Source organism: Phoca vitulina, unplaced genomic scaffold (genome assembly GCF_004348235.1).
Source record: "Phoca vitulina isolate PV1807 unplaced genomic scaffold, GSC_HSeal_1.0 scaffold15, whole genome shotgun sequence".
Taxonomy (NCBI): Eukaryota; Metazoa; Chordata; class Mammalia; order Carnivora; family Phocidae; genus Phoca; species Phoca vitulina.
The window spans coordinates 22,984,957-23,003,737 of NW_022589718.1; the positions used below are offsets into that span (position 1 = coordinate 22,984,957).

At 39.3% G+C, this 18,781-nt stretch overlaps 1 protein-coding gene across 1 annotated transcript; it reads left to right on the forward strand.

Annotated features, from left to right (window-relative positions):
* Positions 1–875: 875 nt before the first annotated feature.
* LOC116637720 (prolyl-tRNA synthetase associated domain-containing protein 1-like) lies at positions 876–16,936 on the forward strand. Its single transcript, XM_032413228.1, is given in 5 exon segments — positions 876–962; positions 1,689–1,804; positions 7,637–7,759; positions 16,433–16,824; positions 16,827–16,936. Coding segments are annotated over 5 exon segments (828 nt in total).
* The last annotated feature ends 1,845 nt before the right edge of the window (positions 16,937–18,781 follow it).

An 18,781-nucleotide genomic window follows, 5' to 3' on the forward strand; every position in this document is an offset into this window, starting at 1 on the left:
AATAAATCCCCCTCACAAAATAAAAATCATTAGTTTCTGCTGTTTCTATACCTGGAGCTTCCTGGATCTCATCCTATCCAAAGTTTGGTTGTTTGATTTTTCCTTCAGTTCTATGAGATAATCTAGACCTTTTTCAATTTTTGTCCCTTTCAGTCAGCCAGAGAGGGTTTTTCTGGCTTTCAATCAAGGAACCCTGACCTGATGTTTTTAAAAGTTTCTAGTAGTGAGGTTTTGCAAATCGCAGAATCTCAACTGTGTCACCAGCTGAGCTGAAGTAACATGAGGCACAATGAGAACCCTCTCCTGGCCTGGAAAGTTGGAAATCCTGTGACATAGCAAAGTGGTTGGTTAACTTCCTTGTCTTGTGCCTTGGCAATCAGTCCACATACTTCCTAGGCTGGAGATTAGTGACTTGGTAGAAAAATAACAGTCTAGCATGTGTTGACTAATTTTCAAAGATTCTATAAAAAGAGACAACCTTTACTTTCGCTACAACTTGATCGTGTAAAAGCAAAAAAAAAAAAGTAAAAATATTTTGTGTTTTGTTTTGTTTTGTCTATTCATGAGCCCTTTTCTGGCCTGTGGCTGGAAATTTGTGATAGCTAAGAGATTGGGGTCTTGGAGGATACCCAGCTAGGCTTGATGAGCTGAGCTGCCGTCAGTGCCCAAAAAGCAGTAAGATAAGAAATAGAGTGGAGGATAAGATATATGGCAGGCCCACCCAAGCACCTCCTAGCAAAGGTCTTCATCCATAAGAAGCCAAGACTAAAAATGAAGCCTGAGGGCAAAGGACAGATCACTTTGGACTCCTTCTGCTTAAACACTCTGCTGGAGGCCCGGATGAGCTCAATACTAACTAACATAGAGTAGCCCCAATGGCGAATTCTATTCAGGCCATCTCAGATGTGCCAACGGAAGTAAATAGAGAAGATCCTCCCAGAAAGAAGAATTGGAAAAGACAGGTTGGTGAACCAGGAAATTCATTCTGCTGGGAGGGCTCTAGTTCTTATTTGCTATGGACCCATGACCATTCTGCTGTTTTCCGTTGGCTTCTTTTCAAAAGAGGAGTAGGAATTTGTTTTGTTTTATAATTATTTTTTTTAATTCCACCACGGTATATTATGTATATTGGGGATGGCTAAATATATCATTTAAATATATTTAAATATATCCTTTAACTATAGGTTGCTCCACCAGTAGAGGTTAATCTGGATTTGACCTAGAGACATTCCTAGCACTGAAAAATCCTGACCTTAGATCTGGAGGCAGAGCCTTGTCTGGAGGACAAGATTTTACTATCTCTTTCCTTGGGGAGGAATTGAGTGGATTTTAGAGGAATGTTTAATATGTGCATTAAATTTAGTGTGGATATTTTTTAAATTTCTGTTTGAAAAGAAGAATCAACATGCATGTTGGAATGAGATGAGTAGTTATTGTGAACATCTGTTGTTTTGCCTATTTTATCAGTCAGTTTAGGGTGAAAATTACTTTGTGTTCAACCCAGTATTCAGTGGCTTACAACAACAAAGGCTTATTTCTTCCTCACACTACATGTTCTTATGCCAGGACCCACATGGATGGAGCTGCTCTTATCTGGAACCCTGCAGTGGGATGAGAAAGCATGGCAGAACACACCCAGGTTCTTAAAAATTGCACTTAGAAAAGACACATATCACTTCCGCTCACAGGTCATTTGCCAAAGCAAGTCACAAGCCAATGCTGACAACAGTGGGGTGGGGATGGATGATCTTCTCGAGAGGAAAGGCGTTACAAGGAAGGATTTTCAATATTCTTCCTTTTTCTGGTAATAGTCACCCAATTTTCTCTTGAAGAATAGTCCCTAACTAACTCTCAGCCAATGTGGGTTTGACAGAGTTGACCCAGGTCCAGAGAGAGCATGAGAGCCTGGGTTAGCTAATCAGAGCTTTCCGTTCTTCTGGCCAAAGCAATCCAATGAAATTCAGTTCCTGGAGGGCAAAATTCTTTTTGTGTTGGAGTTGCTAAGAAGATAGGCTGTCATCCTGGAGTTACAAGGAGTCATCTGCATGGAGACAGAATCTGTCTAAGAATAAAATCATCACAGAGGCAAACTAAGAGAGAGAATGAATAAACAGAGGCCTGATGTCATTATTTGAGTTCCTGTACCCACCCACACCATAGGAAAAGGTCTAAACCTGGAATTGCTCATTATATAAGTCTACTTTTTTTTCTTAAGCCAGTCAATTTAGGTTTTTGTTTCTTACAACTTAAAGATTCCTTACTTACAAGGGGGGGAAGTTAGTGCCTAAAATATGTTCCTTGTAAATGGTTCTGTACACTTATGGGAGTGGGGCACAATTTTGGTTACAAGCTTCCTGGCTCTCAACTCAAAGAAAAAAATCTGAAGGGGCACCTGGGTGTCTCAGTCAATTAGGCGTTGGCCTTCAGCTCAGGTCATGATCTCAGGGTCCTGGGATTGAGCACCCTGTTGGGCTACCTACTCAGAGGGAAGTTTGCTTCTCCCTCTTCCTTTTGCCACCCCCCCCCAGCTTGTGCATTCTCTCTTTCTCAAATAAATAAATAGAATCTTAAAAAAAGAAAAATCTGATTATAGTATACCATTGCTATACCATATCTATTATTACAAGAAATTGTAATGATGTATGTTAAAAAATGATTGAACATTGGTAATTTCATATGGTCCAACCTAGTGCAATTCACAGTACTACATAATGAAAAAAAAATTGCCAGCAATTGCAGATTTTCTGTGAATAATCTCTACCATGGGACATTGACATAGCTTGCTGTACAAAGTGTGGTCCAAAGACCAGCAACATCATCATCAGTGGGAATTTGCTATAAATCTAGAATCATGGATCCCACTCAGACTTACTAAATCAGAATGTGCACTTTTACAATGTCCCCAGGCGATTTTTTGCACATTAAATCTGAGAGGCATCTATATATAAAACTCCTTGTGATATGCTAAATATCTTCAAGAGCACCCCTATAATAAATGTACTTAAATATTTATAAGATAGTACAACATTTTTCATTATAACTTAATGGAATAATGTCGAGTAATTCTAGGAGGGTTGAAAAAAAATCGTAGGAGGGCGTCTTTGGAAGCAGCTCAGATTATATGATCCAAGTATATATTATTGTGTTTCCAAAAAACAAAACAACAGATATTATCACCAATTAGTGGCCTCCCTAATCTCCCCATACCACCACGAAGGGAATCTAAAAGCTTCATTGATCAATCAAGTAAAATGTGGGTCACCTTATGGCATGGTCCACTCCCCACTTCCATTCTATTCCAGTCTGGGCTATAGTTGATTTCACCTGTTGGATTTATCCACTTGCATTTAAATACAGCTGGATACTCTGGGTCTTGTGGCTCACTGTGACTTCCCAGGGTGGCACTAATGAGGTAGCTGGTGGCCCCAGTTCATCAGCCTGTCGGCCTTACCCCAGGGTGATTCAGCCTGGACAGGTGGGGACTGACTCCTCCTCCATGCTTCCCAGACCAAGTTGCTGGCCCTGTCACAACCCAGCTGGCCCTCCTACTTCTCCTCCACCATCACAAGGTAAGACTTTGTACCTGCCAGGTTAAAGAACCATCTAGGCAGAGGACAGAGCCAATCTCACATTATGTTCAAATTCGGTTATCACTGGGATGTATTAGATTCTTATTTCAATATAGAGAGAATAATTTCACGAAGGAGAAAATTAATAAGAGAGGGGAAGTAGCCTTTAGTAGGGCTGAGTTCTCAATGCACAGTAGTCTTTGCTGTGAGCATCAGTTTGTCAGATTACACATTGCAAATGTTTTGCTTTTCCATTAATCACAGGTTGGATTATGCTGCGAACCCATGGAGAGCAATATATGTAAACACAGCTAACCTGCCTTCTTATGGAGTTCCCAGGCACCAGGCACCAAACAGAGGTATAAAGCATCTGGTGAAAATCATTTAAAAAAATAAGTAGATTTTTAAATCTCTCTGCTTCAGCTCCTGGGATAAATTTGCAGTTGGGGAGATCTTTATATACAGACTTAAGCTTCTAATTAGTGAAGGTAATGTTTGGGTATGTTTTACCCAGCATAAGCAAACATTCTGAGCTCTTTCATTTGAAACCAACAAAAATAATATTTCTTCTTTTCTGCTGTTCCTTCTGACTTTTTTTTTTTAAGGGAATTTACTTCAATATCTCTGCCATTCGAACAAAAGACGGCACTAGAGAAACTTATTTTTCTGAATTTGAATCTATTTATTTGATTGGGACTAAACAATAGGATGGAAATTGATAATGCAGATATATTTTCCTCACCATTGATATGAATGAGTATTTGGACATGTACTCAGATCCTTCTACCAATACAACAACTTAAAATCAGAAGGACCAAATGCCAAGAGTTTGGCAATTGTATATGTCTCTTTTTCTATTCCTTCTGCATTCATGGATGCTAAATCAGGTGATGTGATGGTGTTGATTCAAAAGTATCCCAGGAGCAATTGTGGATGAGCATAGTGGCCAAAAATAGATCATATCTATTGACGTAATATTTAAAAAATTTATTTTAAGAATCACTTTATCTCTACTTATATAATGAAGTGAAATTTTTCGTGTGATTAGTTTTAACCAATGTTTCTTCCAAACGACTGTAAATTCTTTGAGGGATTGGTCTGAGAAAAGTTTATGCAAATTCTTAACTAATTAATATAGCCACTTTGGTAAGATCCATCTGAAGAAACAAGACCTCATGACTATAAAAGAAAAGAGGGAATATACGAAATAGGAAGAGAAGCTTATGAGAAACACTTTATAATTTACTGAAATATAAATACAGTAATCCTATGTTTTAGAAATCAAATATACCCTTATTTTAACAGCGTTTATCCTTCTTTCTTTTCTTTCTATGAGTTTTTTCTTTCTCATTTTTTTTCTAAAGAATACTGATAAATTAGTCTAAAAAACAATTTGAAATGTCCCAAACTCAGTGTTCCTGGGCATATCCTTAAATTTAAAAAAATAATTATTTTGATGGGACCAATATAGTAAAAGAAACAAAGATACACCATTATGTATTCAGATATGCTCATGCTCATTTTTAAAAACAAAGGATGCTAATCTTTTGTGTGTGTTTTACTGAGCACTTACTTTGTGTCATGTACTTCTTCCATCCCCTCAGTTAAGTTTTATATCAACCTCTAGGAATTACTTCTCCTTCGAAGTCAGAGGGTCTTGGGAGAAAGATTCCACTGGGCAGGCAACCAGGACAGGATTCCTTGATTTTCCAGATGCAGAAAAGTGAACAATGGTTCTCAAAGCAACAGATTAAGAAAGTGAAATACAGAGTTTCCAAGTAGGAAAATAGAGATTTGAATGGAGGACTCTCTGATTACTGAAGCCTATATTTCTACTGAGTACCTTTCAGTTTCTTGAAAGCAAAGGATTGTGTGTATTTACCTTTACTACTTCATGCTAGCACAGCACCTGTAAGTATTCAATAAATCCTGTGAATTTTATCTTTTAACCGTATTTCCTTACTATTCCCTCAGCTCCTTTCAAACCCCAATTCTGACACATTAGGTCATTCCCTTATTGACCTTTTGCAATTGGACAATTGCAAAAAACTCTGAAGTATTTTGCCTGTCTCTTGCTTTTTATCTTCATTCAACCTTCCATACGATTCATGCCCTGTCTACTTGTCCAGTACCTCCTCAGATTACCATACACACTTTACAGAGGACTCATGAAGCTACTTAGTGTTCTCTGAACACCCAATGCAAATCCTATGACAATATTACTCCATGACAATACCCCCTTTTCTCTTTGCTAGAATGGCCTTGTCTACCTGAAAAACCCCTGACTTATCCTTCAAGACTCATTCTAAAATTTCCTCTATGGGATTCTTTTGAACCTACCCAGAGTTGGCAGCTCTTTTCTTTCTGCTTGCATTGTGCCTTGTATAAACACTGTTACAGCAGATATTACCCTGTGTTGCAATGATCTGGCTTATATTCGTTTCCCTGACAAACTGGAAATTCTTGGAGGCAGGGGCGTCTTATTTGTCATTACATCCTTAGAACACATGCACTTGAACTCAATAAATGTTATTTAATGAATTTTTGTTGACCAAATGGATAGATAATTCTGTGCTTGAGCAATAAGACACTAACAAGTGCCAAAAGGACATGGTTTTCCTTATTAGAGTTAATAATCTCTGACAGGGAAACTTACCTGCAGAGAAGCATGAAGTCACAGAACTCTGAGTCTCTTGGAATGCTGGGAATAGCAGTGTGACACCAAGTATCATGGGAAATTGTGAGCAGGATGACATATTAACCTTGTACACTACCTAGAAATCCACACAGATCACCACAACATTGTCTAAAATCAACATTAGACTTTGAGCAAGAATATTGCTCAGGGGAATGGTATGGTTAGGTCAAGAGAACAGAGTTCACACAGAAAAAAAAAAAAAAATCTAAAAATAATGGCCTAAGAAGTTACAGTGCTTCTCTCTAAGATACAATTGATTCGGAAGGATATTTTTTACTATTTGCAAGTTGAGAATAATTTTAGAATCAATAGATCAAAGTTGTAGAAAAACATTTGGACCCCTTGATTCCAACTTCTTGTTCTGGAAAGTTGCTGATCCAGATTCAACTTGAACACTTCCACAGCGATGGGAATCTCATTGTTTTGGAAGCAACTATTTAATTTGGCATTATTTGAGTTAATTTGAAATCTGTCCTTTTATAATTTATTCCATTGATTTTGGTTCTTTTTCTTGAAGCTACATCTAATTGTTTTTCTGTATGAAAACTTTACAGGTATTTGAACACAGCTATCATTTTTCCCAAAGTTTCCTTTCTCCAAGATTAGAAACACTGCATTTCATGTGATAATTTCTTATGTGATATTAGTTTAAAGCCTTTCATCTCTCTTTGGTTATACTCCAATGGACGAACTCCAGTAGGTGCTCAAATACGAATACAGAACTATAGACATAGCCTAAGCACTGCAACCTATAAAGAGACATTCTTCACTTTATATGTATATACGACTTTATTATAATCAAATATTGTATTAGATCCAATGAATAAATGGATCAAAATACTATTTATCAAGAATTGTTCTTGGGGCTGGATTAGAAAGATGAGTAAACAGAGTCTTTCCTTCAAGAAGGCCACAGTCTAACACAAACTAAAAATACCCTCTTAATAAATTCTGATATTATCTAAGTACTATTACTGAGGTATAAGCAAAGTATGGTCATCAAGTAAACTCATATATTAGGCTTTTAGACAATTGAATATCTGTGTGTTTTTTTCAGATGGTTAAGCGTCCTACTCTTGGCTTTGGCTCAGGTCATGATCTCAGCGTCCTGGGATTGAGCCCTGAGTAGGGCTCTGTGCTCAGTGTAGAGTCAGCTTGAGATTCTCTCTCTTCCTCTGCCCCTCCTGCTCATGCTCTCTCTCTCTCTCTCTCTGAAATAAATAAATAAAATACTTTTCAAAAAATCTATATGTTAGACTTTATACATATCTTTCCTAATTTTATCTTGTTGATTTTGTTATAATTCCAGCATGTCAATGTCTTTTAAATCTTTATTCTGTCATCAAGTACATTCGTTTTCCTTTTTAAGCTTTGTGCCACCTCTAAGTCTGATAGCAACAGAGAAATTGGCAGCTCTTTACATGAACAAAATGGTTGGTGTTCTGTTTTCCCAGCAGAAATATGTGTTTGGGAATTTGGTTAATGGGAAGTGGTAAGGCATATATTTAGAAAATGCAGTTTATTCACCCTAGACAAATATAGACACTTGGAATTCTATCTATCATGACTCATAGGAAGCACGGAGGTTTCTCATCCTCTAACTGCTTGCTGCACGGTGTTAGCTTGTTGGCATATAGTGAAGTCAGGGCCTCAGAAACAGACAAGAGGATGGGAATGGTTGATTGTTTTTCACACCATTTTCTGACCGTGTCATAAGTTGAATGAATGGTCACCTCAGTTCCAGCCATCCAATGTAGCTTGCAATGTGCTTTTATAATAATCAAACTTACTTTCCCTCTCCACTTGAATGACATCTTGCCAGGGAGCCTTCTCATGATGATCTTATATAAATAGCAACGTCTCTGCTTCTGCACTCCTTGTCCCTTGCCCTGCCTCACTGTTTCCCATGGCTCTTATCACTATCTGGCATACTGTGTATGTTTTCCTTGTTTCTTGTGCGGTTCTCTTCATCCCCCTTGTCTCCATGTGCTGGAATATAAATTATATGAAAGCACGGGTTTGGTTGACTTATTGCAGCATCCTCACTGCTTTGAACAGTTCTGGGTCCTAGCACATGCTCCCTGGTGTGTGCTCAATAAATATTTGTTGAAGAAATGAATGACTGTGGTGGTACATCATTCGTGTATTTGTCTGGCAAAAGATTAAAAAAACTAATGACTGATAGAAACATGAGAAGGTCAAGTTTATGTGATCCTTGGAAAGATAAGATTAATTATACAAAGAGTTGTGAGCTTCTCCACATAAAAGAACTTCACATATACTTTTAGTGTTGGAGGGTATTATTTAGTGATGTGTAGGAAAGGGCTTATGAAATTGTAATAATAGATACCCATGTACCAAATACTGAGTAATGGGCTAACTGTTTGACACTTATTTTGTGATTAAGTATCACAGTATTCTCATAAGGTAGATTTCATGTGCATTTTGTTGACACAGAAATGGAGGCTCAAAGAAACAGCCACTTACCAGTGACCTACAGCTCAAGGTACCAGAGCCCCAAACCGGATCTGTTAAAACTCCCTCCTCCTTGCAACATTTACTCACCAGTAATCAGCAAAGAAATAAATGTCTCTTCCTTTTATGAAACTTCTTAGTACCACTGCCACACAAACCGGGGGATTTATATCCAGGTGAGGCTTTGGTGATACAGCTGATCAGAGGTCTGCAATGAGTATAACTGCATAATCAAGATGGCTGTGCTTAGGAATGTGACCCCCTCAAATGACACCTGGATATTTTCTACTCCCAGCTTTTCTTACAAATTGAATTTGCCAAGAAAATCAGGTAAAGCAATGTTTTTGAGGCTGTCAGCATTCTTTACATCTGAAACAAGTTATGTGTTTTCTATCACATTCATCACCCCTTCAGCAAAGATTTTATAATCCAAATGGGAGAGCTATGTGAAGAAAAGTTTGCACTTCTCTCTTGCTGGCAATTTTGTTAGGTAAGATAAACCACAGAGCTTACCTTTCTGACCCTATCTGAATTTTGAAACTCTCAAAGAAACAATTTTCACTGAGGGGTTACCAGAAGGAAGTAAAGGGGTTGCTCATAAACCAGACAAATATTACCAGGAAGGGACAGAAAACAGGAGAATACTGTGACATGGGCCCTTTGCAGAGCTATTCTTTCAGCTTCACCCATACCAAATCGCCTAATGTCAGCAATGACTTTGGATATCTGAGTTTGTGGAAACCGTTAAAGGGAGATCCTCCAGGTTTTGCACCTTTGGTGCATGGTGTAATTATTGATCCCACTCTCCTACACTTTGTTGAAATGTATGTGGTCTGCACTTCTATTGAGGTCATCTCTTTCTCTTTTGGGAAACTCTCTTTCCTCACGTGTCCAAGCATCATGTGTTTCCTGTCAGCACCACTTATACAGAAAAGTAAAATGGATGAGAAGGAAATAGGAAAAATTTGACACTCAGCAAAGAGTACACCGAGGTGCAATTCCTAACACAATTTCTTCAGCACAGCCCTTGGAGGTCCCTTCTATATCTACAGTTCTGGGATGGATGAGTGGATTCTCAGAGCGGCTGCTGTGCCTTCCTCATCCCTTTCGGCCGACTTAAAACTATCTGATTTAAGAAGTGTTGGGTTTCATGCCAACAGTCACTTCAGGTCTTGATCTTAATTATGACAGGGAATAGATATAGGCTACTATCCAACGAGAGTCCTAGTCTGAGCTAGTGCATTTGAAGAGTTTGTAACAAAAGATGGTGAGCTTATTAACATATAGATAGATAGAGCAGAAACAAAAAATAAGACCAACTCCTTTATAAGACTTCATCCTCAGATCTCAGTCTGGTTTGGAGGCAGCCCTAGGCACCTTTCCTGAAGACTACTTTCCTTTCTTCATTGCAAGATTAAAAATAATAATAATAACAGATCTGGTGAACAGACTGTTTAAACATAGTAACTTTAAGACTTTATTCATAAAATGAAAACATTATTAAGTATCTACTATGTGTGGGATGTTGCATAAATTTCTGGAGTGATAGAAATATAAAATAAACACAGTACCATCTTTTCCGAAGTCTTGAATTTTCGTGGGGGAGGAGGCGGGGGAGGTGGAAGGCAGACACTGAAACCAGAATTGCCAAGTGATCTCGTCATGTCATTTCTCATATATCTGTGAAAGCTGTCCCTGCACCCCCAGTTTCCTCTGTGACAAGTCAAGTTCTTTGTCTTGGCAAGCAAGATCATCCATGGTTTTTCTAGTCTAGTCTGCTTCTCCAGCCTCATCTTCTCCTTCGTCCTACCTGGCGTCCTCTGCTCCAGCATTGACAATCTGCCCACACTTTCCTCAATGTTCCACAGAGTTTTTCATGTCTATTATCCCTCCCCCATCTAGAACGCCTTTCCCTCATTAATCTTGAATACCTTCAGATTTTTTTAAAGACTCAATTTCAGCTTCCTTCTAGAAGTCTTTTCTTAGTTCCTTACATAGACTTGAGCATTCGTTTTTCAAATATCCTATGAGCTATTACTTCTATCAGAGTTTGAAAGAAACTTATTACAAATCACTGTGTTTATACTAGAATGTGTGCTTCTGAGAATGAGCAGTGTCTTTTGCTTCTGTTTCTTTAGCACGAATCCCAGCGTCTACTACCCCATAGCCTTTAAAAATGTTGTTGAATCAATTAATGATGAAAAAAGCAAAGATGATGCAAAGCATTTAACAAAGCAGAAAAAAAAAAAAAACCCCGCTATAAGCAAGGTGTTAAATGTAGCTGGGAAGAAGGAGGGCCCATAATCTGTTGGTGATTAGCAAGGCTTGGGTTGGAGAGGTGAATTTCAGCAGTGCCTTAAAGAACAGGTAGCATTCAGGAAGGGAGGAAAGTTTTTAGGATGAAGATTCAACATGAAAGGAAACAGATGTCTGTAACATTCAGGTGAATAAAGGCCTACAAAATAAGACAGAAGAAACAAAGTGAGGTTGTTTGTGAAGAGTTAAGTTATAGTATTATTTAGAGGGTAACTGGGAGCCACTGATGGTTCATGAGAAAGAGAATCACATAGTATAATACTTGTTTGGGGAAGGATGGTTTAAAATTCAGCATCTAAAACATCCAGGAAAGAACATATTTTGAGAGGAATGTTCCCTCTGGGAAACTGGATGAGAACTGAGAAAAGGCCATTTGTAGGGGTGGAGAGGAAGAATAAACACAGCACCAGGGGAAGGAAGGGAGACCACGGGATTGAGACTGCTCACAAAGTGGAAGAATTAACTTTGGAAATTACTGTAGATTCTTTCTTCGAAGAAAGAGCAGGAGGAGAACATGGTTGAAGATGCGGGACTCTGAGGTAAAGCACGGTAGAGAAGATTTAATATTGATAATTCAGTATCAAATTAGGGCATCATTTATATTTTCATTTAGGGAAAGGCAGGTCTTACAGTGATTGTAAGGAGAGTGAGGGATGGGTTTTGAGTTTGGATAGAGTAGGAAAGGTCCAGAACAGTGGTGTTGGAAATACGAGAAGAGTCAGCTAGTGTTCAGTAAAGAACAGGCAACAGCACTGAGTTCTTGCCTGATACAACATAGCATGACTTTTTGTTCCATTTTTCGGAGGCCACCACCATGGGTCCAGTCATCTGCCGACTAACAAACCATCCCACATACAGTGGCTGAAATCAGTGGTCATTATATTATATTCATAATCTCTGGGTTGTAAATGAAGGCACAGCATGCCCGGTGGATCTTCTGTTCCACGTGGCATTGACTGGGGTTACTTGGTTTATTCAGCGGGTGGCTGGGAGGATCTGGGGGGTCCAAGCAGGCTTCACTCTCATGTCTGGTGCTTTGGTGGGGATGGCTGGAAACTCACACACCTGCATCCCTCTGTATGCACTCTCGGGATATTTTACACACAATCCCATCAGATTATCCAGACTTCTAACATGGGGGCTCAGGAGGGGAGGCAGCCAGACTCTGCAGGGTCTGGGACTGGAAACCTGCACAAAAGCCACTTCCAGAGTTGTTTCTTTGGTCAAAGTGAACAGAGAACTGTCTCTGGGGAGGAGAATTTCAAGGGGAGGACCTGCACCCTACTTCTTGTTGGAAGGAGTGTCAAAGTACTTTGGGCTACCTTTTACCTTTGTCATAGCATTAATCATTCTCTAACGTGTACTTTCTGCTTTCTGTCATCCCCACTGGAATGTAAGTCACATAGATCAGGGAGTTTTGTCTGTTTTGTCCCAAGTAGACAAAAGTCTATGTAGTAGACACCTGATATTTGTCACATGAATGATGGGAGAATGTAGACAAAAGAGTGGATAATGAGGGAATGAAGTGCCCAGGGCTGTGGTCTTCCAGGAAGATAGGGAAAAATGTCAAGAGACTACAAGTTAATGGTTCCCTCCCCATCTATGAAGGTGACAGCATTTCCCACCAACAACACTGGCTTGGTAAGGCTGTGGCTTGCACCTATGGGGAGAAACCATATCAGCATCTTCAGGACATGTGCTCCAAAGGATAGTGAATATATTTATGTTTGTTCCAACTGGAAGCTCTCCTTCAATTGCACTGGCTGGTTACCAATTAATCATGTGGTTTAGAGGAGTCTCCATTTTAATATCACAGACTGGCTTCGGGGTTCATGAATCCCTCCAAAATTGTGTGGACAAATGTTTCATCAGTGTCTCAAAGGGTGATTTGACCCAAAAATATTACAAAGCACTGTCAGAATAAACTATATTTGGACTTCAGCTTTTAAATATGAAAACTGTCCTTCAAATCCTAGGAAGAAAAAAAAAAAAATCACCTGAAATAAAAAAAAAAGCCACTTCCAACATTAACTAAGGCCACATACGTAGCAAGCAAATTGATGCAATATTGTCCAATGATTCCCCAGGAGCTATGAAGTTTGATTTGGTCAGTGGCATGTGAAACTGCAGGGATTTACAGGTAAAGTTATTCTACCTACAAAGAGAAACCATAGCATTACGTCAAAAAGTCCCTTAAAAGGAAAAAAAAAGTATTTGAGGAGACTTAGACTATAAAAGGTGTATTTCCCAATTAGTGCTTAAAAGCTTCTGATCAAAATGTGGTATTTTCTTTTTTCTTTAAAAAAATCTCCTAAGTATATTTTAATAATTGAACTTGAACTAAAATTATAACTCCATTATTTGAAAATACTTTCACATACTTTTCTTTCCTCCTTTTTACATTACTCACTAAAAGTAAGTGTTCCTTTTTTTTTTAAGTTTGTGGTTGTCACAAACTTTTTAACAACAGACCAATATAATGGGGATATAGATGGTTAAGGATTTTAAAAATTGAGTAGTTTTTAAATTGAGGCTATAAAGATATTAGGTAGATTACCTCTAGAAACACAAAATCTAGGGGCGCCTGGGTGGCTCGGTCGTTAAGCATCTGCCTTCGGCTCAGGTCATGATCCCAGGGTCCTGGAATCGAGCCCCGCATCGGGCTCCCTGCTCGGTGGGAAGCCTGCCTGCTTGTCTCTCTCCCACTCCCCCTGCTTGTGTTCCCGCTCTCACTGTGTCTCTCTCTCTGTTAAATAAATAAAATCTTTAAAAAAAAAAAAAGAAACACAAAATCTATAGATAAGATAATGTAAGTCTAAAATGGTTCGTGAATATTAAAATGCAGAGGACTTTTTAAAGTTTTGTTCATTTCCTTAGTTTTAAATGTTAACTACCCAAAGGATATCACTATTAGTTTTTTGCTATGATCCCAGTTGTAAGCAGGCTAGAGAGTTAAAGGCTTCATCTCGGCCCCAGCCAGAGTCCCTTCCCGATGCCTGCATTATGTGAAATGAACAGTCAATACATGGGATCACCCTTGACTTCTTCCCCTTCACATCGATCTGGTACCCTCACCTTCTGAGCTGGAATCTCAGATTCTAGAGCCTTCTAGGTCATATAGCCCAGGTGGGAAATGCATAAATGTGGTACGAACACACGTCTTCCATAAACACACACAATCTATATTCTGATTCAGTCCTTGTTCCCAATCCATAGCTCAAATCCTATGTTTTCCCCCTCTGCTCAAAAGTCTGCTCCCTTACTCTAGATCCTTATGATTTTCCTGCAAGGTAATACATCTACCTCATCTTCCTGATGCTAAACTACTTTATTATTTCTTTCAAATGCTGCTAGGACAAAACTGCAGAACAGTCCACTTTCTCTGCACGTAGCAATAATGGCTTTTCATTGCTCAACGGAGCAATACTAGGTCTGCCTCTTCTAGCTCTCATACCAATGCATAGGTGACATGACCAGTTAGATAAGGGAGAGTGAGAATAAGGTTGCAATTTATGATTGATTAGTTTCATAATTAAAGATCCAACAGAAGAATATAGGAAGACTTTTTTCCTCCCTAGCTTAGTATCCAAGATCCAGGAGTCAGCTACGTCAAGATATAGTATTAGCAAAATGTACACAGCATGAGTCAGTCTGGTACATGGCACAGAAATGAACTGATGTATTATACTTTGGGGGTCACAAGAATCTGTGTCCAGGTAGCTCTGGATCTAAATATGTGTGATGTGTGTGTGCAAGTGGTAGAGAGACTTAAAGGGGAAGCGGCACCATGGTCTTAGCTAGATATTTGCATAAGAATAAGATTAATTATTATTGTCATTATATTTTTAGAGAGAGAGAGAGGGCATGCATGGGAGGTGGGGTGGGGCAGAGGCAGAGGAAGAGAATCCTAAGCAGACTCACGCTGAGCGCAGAGCCCTATGTAGGGCTCAGTCCATCTTCCTGAGATCAAGGCCTGAGCTGAAATCAGGGGTCCAAGGCTTAACTGACTGAGCCCCCCAGGTTCCCCAAACATAAGAATTGCCGGAAAAAGGTGTACAAACTCTATGGTCTACCTATGGTCTATTAGTCACCAACATGCACTTGCTCACTCAATGGGATAGGCTTTTTCCTTGGTCCCCAAAAGAGGAAGCTTCCCTTCTAGTCTCTGTTAATGCTGTAACACTTTGAGATATTCCTTCGTATCTTCTCCACCTAGCCAAATCCTTTCATTCCACTTTGGATTTTATTTCAAATGCTGCTCAGATGAGTTCCAATTCCATTTCAGTCATGGTGCTATCTCCAACTTTTTCATACGGACCTGTCTTTTCTCAGAACTTCTGCACACACAGTGACTAATGGCCACGTCATGAATACTTAGTTTCATTATTTCATTTCATTAATTTGTTTTCTGTCTTATTTTTGTTGCTGTTGTTTTGGTTTTTTGTTTGTTTTTGTTTGGGTTTTTTGTTTTGTTTTGTTTTGTGTCTTATAGGCAGCCTAGCATGGTGGTGAGAGCAATAAACAACCTTTGGATGATTGTTTTATTTTATTTTTTTTAAAGATTTTATTTATTTTTCAACAGAGAGAGAGAGACAGCGAGAGAGGGAACACAAGCAGGGGGAGTGGGAGAGAGAGAAGCAGGCTTCCCGCCGAGCAGGGAGCCTGATGTGGGACTCGATCCCAGGACCCTGGGATCATGACCTGAGCTGAAGGCAGACGCTTAACGACTGAGCCACCCAGGCGCCCTGGATGATTGTTTTAATCAGAGCTCAATTTTTCCAAGAAATTATTAAGCTTTGGGGATTATAACTTTTTGAAAGACGAAGAGATAAATATTACAATCATAAAACCACAGCATTTAAGACCTGAGAGTGATATTACACATCATCTCTTTCAGTCTCCACAATTGATGGAAGAGGAAAGGCTTTGCAGAATAATTAGGTAATTTGCACAAAGCTAAGCAGTAAACTAGTGACAGATACAAGGTCAGAACTCAGGACTCTAGCCCCATTCAAATGCTTTTATTCGCTAAGCTGGACTATGGTATATAGAACCTTCATGAAAGGGAAAATTGGCTGAAAATATTTTAACTATGCTTGTCTTTTGAGATCATACTTAGGCCTGCCTTTTTATAAGCTGCAGTATACTTAGTTTGGATAAGAGTGTGGCTGACACTGTTGGCTGACTATCCAATTCCCTTTCTTCCTTTATTATTACTTTAATGTATCCACACAGAAACAGACACAACAGTGAGGCCTGGGTACGTGCCTGGCTAAAATCTAAAAGCTCCCAGCACTCTTTGTGTTGAACCACCACGTGGTGTGTTTTTTGTCTTTGATAAGATATAAGTGGGCATTCTCTCTCTGCTGGCCAGGAGAGCCGAGTGGCAGGTGCCAAGGTGCGGGTGGTCCTGGGGCAGTGGCCATCACACAAAAGTTCTGGAACCCCCGGAAGTGTTTACAGTTGAAGAAATGATGCCTCGTATCCAACATTTGAAAGGAGCACAAAATAAGGACTTATTTCTTAAAGACAAGAGAACAAAAGGCTATTGGCTGGTGACAGTTCTTCATGATAGACAAATTGATTCAAATGAACTTGCCGAGCAGTTAGGTGCTGGGAGTGAAAATCTTCAGTTTGCTGATAAAACAGCCATGCTGGAAAGACTAAAAGCTGGCCAAGCCTGTGCCACACCCTTGGCACTCTACTGTGACGATGGAGATGCGAAATTTGTTCTGGATTCTGCTGGTTTGGAAGGTGGACATGAAAAGGGTACTTTCATCCAATGACCAGCGCTACAACCATGGGGCTGAGCCCTGAAGACTTTCTCACATTTGTAAGGAGACAAAACATTAAACTAAATTGTGATAAAAACAACTAATTGGGCTGATGTTTAGAATACATTTTTTTTTTTTTTTAAAGATTTTATTTATTTATTTGACAGAGAGAGACACAGCGAGAGAGGAAACACAAGCAGGGGGAGTGGGAGAGGGAGAAGCAGGCTCCCCGCGGAGCAGGGAGCCCGATGCGGGGCTCGATCCCAGGACCCGGGATCATGACCTGAGCCGAAGGCAGACGCTTAACGACTGAGCCACCCAGGCGCCACCAGAATACATTTATTTTTAAAAAGCTGTTTTTCTTATTTGTAATTTCTAAAAAAGCATTAAACATGATGAGAATATTTTTTAAAAAATATATAAGTGGAAGTCTGCTGGGAAGTGACTAGCTTTACAAATAAATAAGGACAAAATCCCTATGTGGAGAAGGTTTTTGGATCTTTATCTCTTTGCTGTTTTTGTGTCTGGAATTCAGATGTGATACTGGGAGTATAGGAGCCATATTGTGATCATGAGGATGAAAGCACAACCAACGATTAAGAACAGCATGATAGAAGGAATCCAGGTCCTTGATAATAATATTCATGAGAAGCTGACTCTGTCCTGAATCAACTCCAAACTTCTAAATGAGAACTATAAATCCCTTACATGTCTAATCCATAAGATATTAAGTCAGTCATATTATTTGACTAAGCACTTTTGCAGTGACTTTGCTGCAATGGAACTTTTCAGTACATAAAAGCATAACTATTTTATAAAATGGCCTAAATATGCTAAGCATTCATTCTAAGCCCTTTAAACGTGTTGCCTTATTTAATCATCATGGCGACTGTATGAGGAATGCATTGATATCTTCTTTATAAAGAAGAAAGTTTAGGGGCGCCTGGGTGGCTCAGTCGGTTAAGTGGCTGCCTTCGGCTCAGGTCATGATCCCAGGGTCCTGGGATCGAGCTCCGCATCAGGCTCCCTGCTCAGCGGGAAGCCTGCTTCTCCCTCTCCCACTCCGCCTGCTTGTGTTCCTGCTCTCGCTATCTCTCTCTCTGTTAAATAAATAAAATCTTTAAAAAAAAAAAAGAAGAAAGTTTAAAGTGGTTAATTATCACATAGTAGATGTCCCTGTGATTCCAATGATCATGCTTTGTCCATCTATCACACCACATGTAACAAGCCACATGGAATGCAGTTGTGTTAATTAATGTACTGTTTTAAAATTTAATATAGTTGGGGTGCCTGGGTGGCTCAGTCGGTTAGGTGGCTGCCTTTGGCTCAGGTCAAGATCTCAGGGTGTTGGGATCAAGCCCCACATTGGGCTCCCTGCTCGGCGGGGAGCCTGTTTCTCCCTCTCCCTCTTCCTGCCATTTCCCCTGTTCATGCTCCATCTCTCTCTCTGTCAAATAAATAAATAAATAAAGTCTTTAAAAAAAATAAAAATAAAATAAAATTTAATATAGTTGACCAAAAACCTGCTTTTCTTCTCCAGAAATAAAACACTAAAACTCTAGTAAAAACACAGAACCTGGACAATCTGTATGTCACCTAGGCAGATAATAAGTTGAAGTTGTGCAATTCTGGAATTATAACTTGATAATTTCATGAAGAATCCATCATAAAACTGATTGCATTTTTTGCTCTGGCTCTTGAGCTTGGCCTTACATTGTGCTGGTAATTACTCCAGGTATAGAGGCCTGAAACAAACAAACAAAAATGTTACATTCCACAGCTTTTCAGCGTTTTGAGACTAGCTCCACTTAACTGGAATAGCTTCTAGACTTGCTTTCCTCCTACAAAAACATCATTTAAGTTTAGATTTCAAATGGCATAAATCCCTAAATCTTTCAGGTAATTTATGGCTTCAGATCCTTTATTCTCTAGGGATTGTTTTCTTCATT